The 9,930-nt window shown below is 38.2% G+C and overlaps 1 protein-coding gene across 1 annotated transcript; it reads right to left on the reverse strand.

The window, feature by feature from the left end:
- Positions 1-737: 737 nt before the first annotated feature.
- LOC129273696 (uncharacterized) lies at positions 738-9,884 on the reverse strand. Its single transcript, XM_064107533.1, has 4 exons — positions 9,643-9,884; positions 2,593-2,777; positions 2,115-2,244; positions 738-1,130 (listed from the first exon to the last, which is right to left on the reverse strand). The coding sequence occupies exons 2-4, from the start codon at positions 2,740-2,742 to the stop codon at positions 970-972; spliced, it is 441 nt and encodes a 146-aa protein (XP_063963603.1). The 5' UTR covers positions 2,743-2,777; positions 9,643-9,884; the 3' UTR covers positions 738-969.
- Positions 9,885-9,930: the final 46 nt, after the last annotated feature.

The raw sequence follows: 9,930 nt of genomic DNA on the forward strand, positions 1-9,930 counted from the left end.
TTTCATCAAAATCGGATGTAAAATAAGAAAGTTATGACATTTTAAAGTTTTGCTTATTTTTCACAAAAGTTATATGCACAACTCAGTGACATGCAAATGAGAGAGTCAATGATGTCCATCACTCACTATTTCTTTTGTTTTTTATTGTTTGAATTATACAATATTTCAATTTTCACCAATTTGACATTAAGGACCAACTTAACTGAGCCGTAAGATGTTATAACAACGGTAAGGGAGGAATAAAACTTTGTCTCACCGGATAATGTGGAGAAAATTAGAATAATTCATATTTCATATAATAAAATACAAAAGAAATAGTGAGAGAGTGATGTCATCAGTTCCCTCATTTGCATATAACTGTTTTGTGAAATTAAGCTAAACTTAAAAATGTCACAACTTTCTTATTTTACATCCGATTTTGATGAAATTTTCGGTGTTATGCTTGTTGGATTTTTCTCTTATTATTCAAATCAACTTTTTGCTGGGGTGGACTTGCCCTTTAAATAACCACATTTTTACTTCAAAATGGGCAAGGTAAGCAATGTCCTCCAACCAAAATCCTACAACTGGTCAGCAGACAAAGCATGGAAATGGTGCTCAGTATCATAGCTATCCGGCTCTATAATTCAATCTCGGCTGCAGATGATGGAGAAGTTACTCCATGGTCCCGTCTCACAAGGATTTGTGATCGATCTGATCAATCACAACTATGGACAGCCAGCCACATCAACAGATAAAGATGTGATGTAGCTATAATCATAGGATCATCATTTTCTTGACAATTCAGTATGCTCCGCTTTGTTTACAAAACAACATTTCATTTATGTTAGGAAAAATTATGACAATGATAGATTGCCATACAGTTTAGGTTCATCGGATCAATCACAACTCTTTGTAAGATGGGACCCTGATGAACATTCTTCAGGTGAGACAACGAGCAGATAGATGTCGGAAACATAAAATCCTTTATCAACTTGGCTCCGGTCCCGCAAGGCCTGCAGTAGGAACATCTCTTCTCTTCATGTGAACTCTTGTATTTTCAGACTCAGCAACAACAAAGTTTCCATCACCGATAATCTCATAGTTTTTGGTGGGACAAACAGGCTGCTGAGAAGCAGAAGAAATGCGGCCTGTTGAGTAAAATTAAAAAGGAAAAGGGATGGATGTGTAATAAACACGTATAATGGGAAAGCTAATGACTTTAAGAAGAAACCTTATTTCAAGTAATCATAAATCTTTCCTCTTTACACATGTACCTCTCACTGATCAATGTTGGGTAGCACTGACATTTGATGATTATATTGACAGTTCATCTCAAACTGTACTCCAAAAGATAGGGGCACTCAAATAATAAACTGAAAAAAAATAGACCCTTACTTGTGTTATTCCAGGCAAACTGCAAATCCGTTTTTATACAATGTTGTGGTACAGAAAATACAAATGCTGCCACCACAAGGTCGGTACCATGCTAGTATATGAAAGCATGCAGAAAGGGTTGTTTTTATGGTTTATTTTTAATTGGTGCAATGCCAATTTGTCCGTTGCCAACTCCTCTACTATCAGTTCATCCAATATCCACATGGTCTAACTGCCATTTTGTCCACTCACCATTTTGTCTAATAACCAGTTGGTCCATAGCCATTTAGTCCATATACCATTTGGTCTCAGTAGACAGTGTTGATTGGGCAAAATGAACGAAAATAAAATAAATATTAGACCAACTGCTTATGAGACGAAATGGTCAAGGACGAACTGGTGATTAGACGATTGGGCCAAATGGTTATTAGACTAAATGAAGGTAGGCCATTTGGTGAGTGGACGAGTTGGCAGTGGACGAATTGGCAATTCATTGTTTTCATGACCAGGCAATTTAAATGTGTAGAATGAAAATGGTGTGAAAATTGACAAAATAAGATAGTAAAAACCTTTCAATAACCTGGATAGTGGATAATGTGAATGGTGTATTACACCCTATCACAGAAATAAAATATTTGAGGTATAAATGTTTCGGGTACTCTGATGATCACTTGCTCAAGGTCCATTTTGAAAAACAAAACCAGCACCCCCTTCCCCTTACCGACTTGTAAACAAAGTTAGATAGACTTTATAGTTACCAAAAGATGAAACTTGTGCCTTTTCCATTTCTTGAAGGATATATGGATGTCTGTCTCGCAAAGCATCTGAGAAGTGCTGAAAAGAATCAGGTCTGTCATTCACCCACTCAAGTACCATCTCAAGTTGTTTCTGAAGACAAAAATTATGTATAAAGTTTCTCAGAATAGAAGTATGTAAAAGTTCTGGATCAAAGAATGTTATGCATTGTACAATAACAGACAACTCTGCCTAAGTCGACATTCCATGCATGCAAGTCAAATAATCGCTTAACTTGAAAAAGCATTATTTCAGACCAGAGTATGCAAAGCATGTCTTATTTACTGTACATCACACAGATATGCTATAGCCAACAATTTTAATCTACACTTGTAGTTGTATATGAGCACTTGATAAGCGATAAACACTTGCATGCAGGCAAAATTGCACATCACTTTTGACAATGGCCTCCTGAGTGGATTAAAACAGTTACTCTAGTACCTTTGGGTTTTTCTCCTCTTCTAATGAAGTCAGGTCATCTAAAGTTAAAACACTGGTCTCAAAGAGGTAGTCTTGGACATCACAAGCACGTACATCTCGCAATATCAGGTCGTGCACAGACTGCAAGCATTGCTTCTCTTTGGTATTCATTTCCAAATACTATATAGCCAGAATCTGGTCGAGATCTGTAATGACATGAAAATGTACTTATATTATTTTTAGAATTATTTTGATCAATGACATGTACATCTAGATACAGAACAATCATCAGTAGAGGAGCTGGTCAGAAAATTGGTATCTTCCCAGTTTACAGGGAGGTTTTCAAAGATTTCTCCACACAAAAAATCTAGGAAAGTTCATTCACCTGTCATTTGCTGACACCAATCAAGTGTGTTTAGTCAATGTACATGTAAACATAAATGAATCAGGTTTCATAACAAGCTTATTGGAAGAGGGCAAAAAATAGACAATGAACTGGCACGTATTCTGAAGTCAGGCTTAACTTAACCCATGGTCTAACTCTGTGCTAAAATTATAGCCTTTTTATATAGGGAGCCAAAATTTCAAAAACTATGTTTATAATGTATATTTCTTATGTTAACTATTTTGTTTCCTTTTGCTTTCATAATGAAGAGAAATACTTCAGTTATCATTCCCAGGCGGTTCTGATTGAATGTTTTAAGTGTCAAATGAGTTAATAAATTGGATTTGTACTATTATCATCATTATTTTATTTGGCAAAAAGAAGCTGCTGAAAACTGCTTATCTAATAAAAGAGAGCCAATTGAGTAAATTAGAAAGTCAAAAAGGGGGCCTAAGCTTTCGATCCTAGCAGAATCTTCGTCGGAGGCAAAATGACAAACATATAAAGTGGAACAACCATAATATAGACCACAAACAAGCTACAGCAACACTAGAAACAAGGAGACAAAAGGGGCATTAGTGAGTAGAGAAGACCAATCAGGTAATAGTGAAGGGGATGAAAGAAAAGGAGTAGGCAGACACAAAGGGAAGTTAGTGTAAGTAAGGCCAGTAAAAGACCTCAAGCCAAGAGGGATTAAAATAATGAGGCAGGCAACATCAAACAGGATCTGGAACAAAACAGTGATAATGGGATGAAAAACAAGAGAATTAGTGAGAGGTGGGTCAAACAGGTTACAAAGAAAGGCTTAATAAACTGGTGCATAAGAGTGGGGGAAAAAAGAAAAAGAATGGGGAACAACTGATAATGTGCAAAAGATATATAAGTATATATGATAGAGCATTAAACAAACTAAGAGAAGAAGGTAAGTGTAAATATGTATCTATAAGTGATATGTATATAAATAAATCCAAAAAAGAAATGTATATGAAAAAATATATAAATACACATATGGTGTAACTGATATTGTAATCCGCTAGGTGTGACGGGAAAAAAACATAAGACTATATAGTAGGAAAAAAAAAAAAAAAAAAAAAAACCCTGTATATGTGAAAAAGAGGAAGCAAATTGCCTAAAAAGGTAAAAGCAAATATAGAAGAGAGGGGGTGTATTATGAAGAAACCATAGTATACATGTAAATAAGCAAATGTGGTAAATCTAAAAGAGGTGAGTGGAGAAAAAACAAATATATATATATATATATATATAATAATTATTATATCGCCTGAATAAGGAAGGAAAAATTGGAGCTGAGCTTGTATGAGATATGGGAGGAAAGTAGAGTAAGAAACTATAATGTAACTATTCAAAAGAGTTGAGGGGAAAAATTATATGTATATATAAAAATTGAAAGTGGATAGGAAAGAAAAATCAGTCGTTCCCCTCTTGGATGTTCAGGCCATGAGGTTGGGTGGTGCGAAGTCGTCTCATCCAGAGCTTCTCCCTGCTAGTACGGACTGAGTCAGGACGGGTACCTAAAGATTCGATGCCCTGTAGCATCATGTCAGTGATGGAGTGGTTGGGGAGGTTAAAATGGCGGCCAACTGGAGTGTCCAGCTTTGCTGTGTTGACGGTGGATCTGTGCCCGTAGAATCGTTTCTTGAGTGTGGTCTTGGTTTCCCCTATGTATTGTACCCTACAAACTCTGCAAGTGATGAGATATACAACATTAGTGGTAGTGCATGTGATGTTGCCCTTGATTTGGTGAGACAGGCTGGTAGAGTTGCTGGTGAAAGTATCGCCCTCGTGAAGATGTATTTCACATATGATGCACCTGTTGCTGGTGCATTTGAAGGTGCCATGCTGTATGGGAGAAGAATGGTTAGTGAGGGATAGCACTTCAGCACGAACAATGAGGTCCCTGAGATTCGGTGGGCGTCGGTATGCTAGAAGGGGAGTATCGGGAACGGCCTGTTGGAGACGATCAGAAGTGTGTAAAATGTGGTGGTTATCAAACAGGATTTTGCGGAGAGGGGGTAGATTGGGATGGAAGGTGGTCACAAGCGGTATTCTGTCGGTGGTCTCCTTGTCACTTTTTGGTTTGAGAACTTCAGATCTGGGGAGAGAACGAACTTTGTTAATTGCCAGTTGGACTGCCCTGGCCCCGTGGCCCCTGGCACAGAGATGTTTCTGCAAATTCCTGGCATGGAAGGAAAAATCAGGGTCCTCGGAGCAGATACGGCGAAGTCTGAGGGCTTGACTGTAAGCGATGCCGGTTTTGCAGTGACGGGGGTGGCAGCTGGATGAGTGGAGGTACTGGTGGGTATCCGTGGGTTTAGAGTATAGGGTAGTGGTGATACCATTAGACTTTTTCTGGACTGTAACATCAAGGAAGTGGGTTTCCTGTTGGGAGAAATCAGAAGTGAATTTGATGGTCCTGTGGAAGGAATTGATGTGGTCAATGAATGTATGGAGGCTGTCTTCATCCCTGGTCCAGATGAAGAAAATGTCGTCTATGTAACGCCACCAAATCCATGGGCGACAGGGGGCTGAATCTAACATCTGCTGTTCCAGCTTCTTCATGAAGAGACAGGCGAATGAAGGAGCCATCCGGGTGCCCATTGCTGTACCGAATATCTGTAGGTAGTGCTTGCCCATGAATGTGAAGTTGTTTTTTGTTAGTACATGAGACATCAGAGATTTGATATCGGATATGGGGGGACTGGAATGGCCACTGGCGGCCAAGGCTTCACATGATGCTTGGATACCTTCGTTGTGGGGAATGCTGGTGTACAGTGAAGAAACATCGAAAGTGCCGATGATCGCAGTCTCGGGTATCTGGTCCTTGATGTCATTTAGTTTCCTGAGAAAGTCTGGAGTGTCGTGGATGTAAGAGGGTGCACGTGAGACAAGGGGCTTAATGTGGTAATCAACAAAAAGGGAGATGTTCTCTGTTGAGGAACCATTTCCTGAGAGGATGGGTCGACCGGGGTTGCCAGGTTTGTGGATCTTCGGGAGGAGATAGAAGCGGGCAGGTTTAGCATTAGTAGGGGAGAGAAATTTGTGGGCCTTCTCAGAGAGATGCTCGTGTTCTTTCATGTCATTCAGTGTCGATTGGATCTGTAGGGAGAAATTACAAGTAGGGTCAGAATCGAGGAGTGCATAGTGAGATCGATTATTGAGATGTTTCATGGCTTCATCGATGTACTGCTGGCGGTCCATAACAACGACGGCTGATCCTTTGTCTGCAGGCTTGATGATGATGTCGGACCTGTTTTTGAGTGATGAGAGAGCCTGGCGTTCTTCTCGAGGAAGGTTGTCATGTGCTCTGGTGTCGAGGGTATCTGTGGAGCGAACTTGGGATGAGACAGCTTGGATGTAAGTTTCAAGGGAAGGAACTCTATTCTTAGGTGGAATCCATGTGCTTTTCTTGTAGAAGGGCTCGGGATCAGAAGGGGGTGCATCTAAAAAGAACTCTTTGAGACGTATCCTGCGATAGAATGTAGAGAGGTCTTGGCTGAGAGTTATCTGTTCAACTTCTGGTGGCGTGGGGCAAAACTTGAGACCTTTAGAGAGAAGAGAGGTTTCTGCTTGGGAGAGAGGGGAGGATGAGAGATTAACAACCAAATGGGGGGATACATCATTGTTGTTGGTATGTCGTCTAAATCTGTTTGACCGTTGTCGCTTCTTTGTGAGGTTGCCTATTTTCTTGTTCCTGCGTTCAGTGAGGAGAGACCTGTGTTTAGAGAGATCAGATTCAATTTCATCATTATACTGAAGCCATTGGGTTTGGGTACAGCAAGAACGTAGTTCGTCTTCCAGGCTACTGATGTCAGCTGAAAAAGAATCAAGAGAAGCAATACACTGTTCAGAGAGGATGTTAATTAATCGAACTGAAGCTCCATGTAAGGTCTGGTTCCATCGTTTGCGAAGTTCAGGTGTGAGCGTACCGAGACCGGGAGTGCAATGAAGTTGGAGGCCTGTGGGTATAATGCGATTGAGGGAATAAAATCTGTAATTGTCCTGGTGAAAAGAGGTCTTGAGGGCCTTCAGCTTGATCTTCCTGAGCTGGTGAAATAAAGATAGATGGTTAGTCATGGTAGAAAAGAGACCTAGAATAGAAAAAAGTGTAAAACAAAGAAAATGGATATTCATAACAAATCAAAATATAAAGAAGGAGAAAAGTCGAGTAGATTTGAACTGGACCTAAAACAGAATGATAATAAGAATACACAAAGTTAATTAAATCAAGCTGAAAGAGACCTAGAATAAGAAATAAAAAATAAAAAAGGTGTAAAACAAAGAAAATGGAAATTCAAAACAAATCAAATATAAAGAATGAGAAAAGTCGAGTAGATTTGAACTGGACCTAAAACAGAATGATGATAAGAATACACAAAGTTAATTAAATCAAGCTGAAAAGTAAAATCGACCAGACAAAGATACCAGAAAAAAACAAAAAACAAAGTTATGCAAGTTTAACTATGGAAGGAAAGTAAACAAGAAAACACTAAAATACAAATACAGAAAATCAAACATATATGGATAAAACAAGACAAATTAGATAAGGAGGATCACATGGGAGTGATACAACAGCAGAATAGGAGATCAATGGCAAAAAGAAGCTGCTGAAAACTGCTTATCTAATAAAAGAGAGCCAATTGAGTAAATTAGAAAGTCAAAAAGGGGGCCTAAGCTTTCGATCCTAGCAGAATCTTCGTCGGAGGCGAATATCAAACAAGTCAAATACAATAATAAAAAAATAATTGTTACAATAATACAGTAACACAAAAATAATTAAACACTGGATTTATACCTGGATGAGCTGCCAGGCATTGGGCAAAGTTAACCAAATAACTATAGTCCGCGGACCGCCTTAACCCATACCCCATCCAGGTGAATCCATTGTAGTATATTCATGCGAAATAAACATATCATAAAATTTCATTCAAAGTTACATATAACAAAATGTTCAATTACTCAGAATCAAAACATAAAATCATGCAAACAAATATCAATAAATACACTGCATAACAAGGTGAGAAATTGAATAAAAGAAAGGGAATATGCTGACCAATATCTAAATTAATTTTGGTTGGCTTTGTTTTGCGATTCGGTATCAGATTGTATAAATTGCAATAAATAATTAAAAATTGAAAGTACTGTGGTATCTTGGCAAGGAATACAGTATACATTTATTCAATTTTATTAATTACATTGCACTTAATTTACACGTTGAATACAACCCCTGAGATTTAAACTGCAATGAATGAAAATGCTATTGGAATATTGAAAAAGTGAAATATTGAAACATCATTGGATATAGATAATGGCCAGTAGTTGGTAATAAGGATATATAAATAGAAACAGTTAAATACATAAGAATAGAAATACTGTTAGGGATTTATGCCTCAATTGGCTATTCATAGTTAAACCACAACTTTAAGCCAGGGTTTAGTCAAAACCTTAGTTCAGAATACGGGCAACTGAATCTATTTTGAGCACTCTCAATCCCCATAATTGTTGTCTATGTCCCGCAGGGGGAGGTGGAAAAAACAAAACAAACAAAAAAACTGTCCTCATAAACAAAGAAATCTCAATTTATCAAGAGTCATGATTTATCTCAGTTTATTGGGATATCCCTGTTTTCTGGGACAATCCCAATTTTTGGACCAGGGGCCCATAACACAAAGGTTAGCGATTAATTGCTAAATGAGTTGGCCTATCAAGATCAACATTGCATGGGCATTTTGCTCAGTAGACTGACTGGGAACCAATCGGAACTGTTCTTTTAAATATAGAGATTAATCTCTAACTTTTGTGTTACGGGGGATGGGACCCTGCTCCTCTACTGTCTGATCATCTCTAGATTTTAAACATTCCCAGGACCAAAATCAAATTGAAACCAGTTGGATTTCCAACTGGTTTCAAATAACTGGAATATAACAATTTCCAATTGAAACCAACTGGAACCAGTCGGGCATCTGGAAAAACTAACTGGAACCAGTTGAGTAACTGAAAATGCCTTAAGTTCTAACTGGAACCAGTTGGATAACTGGAAAATGGAAATCCTAACTGGAACCATTTGGGTAACTGGAAATGACTTAACTGGAACCAGTTGGCCCTGGAACCATTTGAGTAACTGGAAATGACTTCTATAACTTAAGTTGGGTAACTGGAAATGACTTGGAACCTGCAGTTGGATAACTGGAAATCCTAAGTGGAACCCGTTGGGTAACTGGAAATCCTAACTGGATCCAGTTGGGTAACTGGAAATGACTTCCAATTGGTTTCCATTTGGAAATTTTTCCAGTTACCCAACTGAATCCAATTGAAACCAGTTGAATTGCATATTATCTGCCAATGTGTACTATGGGATTCATTCAATTTTATTCTCAAGTACCACTTGGTACTTGGTATGATGTTCCTCCGAAATACTCCAAGAAGAGTTTTAACTTGTTTAAGATTAATATTTAGAATACAAAGCAGTGAAAACAATGTTGTTCATAAATATTATGATTTACAATTACAACAGATTAAAAGATTAATATTAGTGCACCACTAACTGTTAGTGTTACCAAATTACATCAAATACATTTATATGATTGATATTTGGCAAAGCTACATGTTGATCTGTCTGTCCTAGCTTGTTGACATGACATTGACTTTGTGAAGGCTGGAATACGAACCTCGCATTTAAAGCTGGTTTTCAAGATTGACAACTTCCCGATGCGATGTTAATTTGTCATTCCTTATTCCTGTCCTATAAAGTTGTCAGTTCAGCTAAGCTCGGCTCATCTCGATCCAAGGAGATATCACTCTCAGACTCAGTCACATCTCAAAACATCAACATCATCGTGTTTTAGTAGTCTTCGAGAAGGCAACTAACTCTCACAAGTGAATTAACCATACCATGGCCATGTGGGCAGGGGATATTTTGCACTTACAAACGGATGATAAAAGCCTAAACAGTCTGC

Source organism: Lytechinus pictus, chromosome 12 (assembly GCF_037042905.1).
Source record: "Lytechinus pictus isolate F3 Inbred chromosome 12, Lp3.0, whole genome shotgun sequence".
Lineage (NCBI taxonomy): Eukaryota > Metazoa > Echinodermata > Echinoidea > Temnopleuroida > Toxopneustidae > Lytechinus > Lytechinus pictus.

What these genes read in the sequence shown, in the direction of transcription:
- LOC129273696 (XM_064107533.1), bottom strand. Translation starts at nt 2,742, where the DNA reads ATGAATACCAAAGAGAAGCAATGCTTGCAGTCTGTGCACGACCTGATA. An exon ending in AAGAGGAGAAAAACCCAAAG is followed by an intron (nt 2,245 to 2,592) that starts GTACTAGAGTAA and finishes TTTTGTCTTCAG; the next exon opens with AAACAACTTGAGATGGTACT. An exon ending in GGCACAAGTTTCATCTTTTG is followed by an intron (nt 1,131 to 2,114) that starts GTAACTATAAAG and finishes TTTACTCAACAG; the next exon opens with GCCGCATTTCTTCTGCTTCT.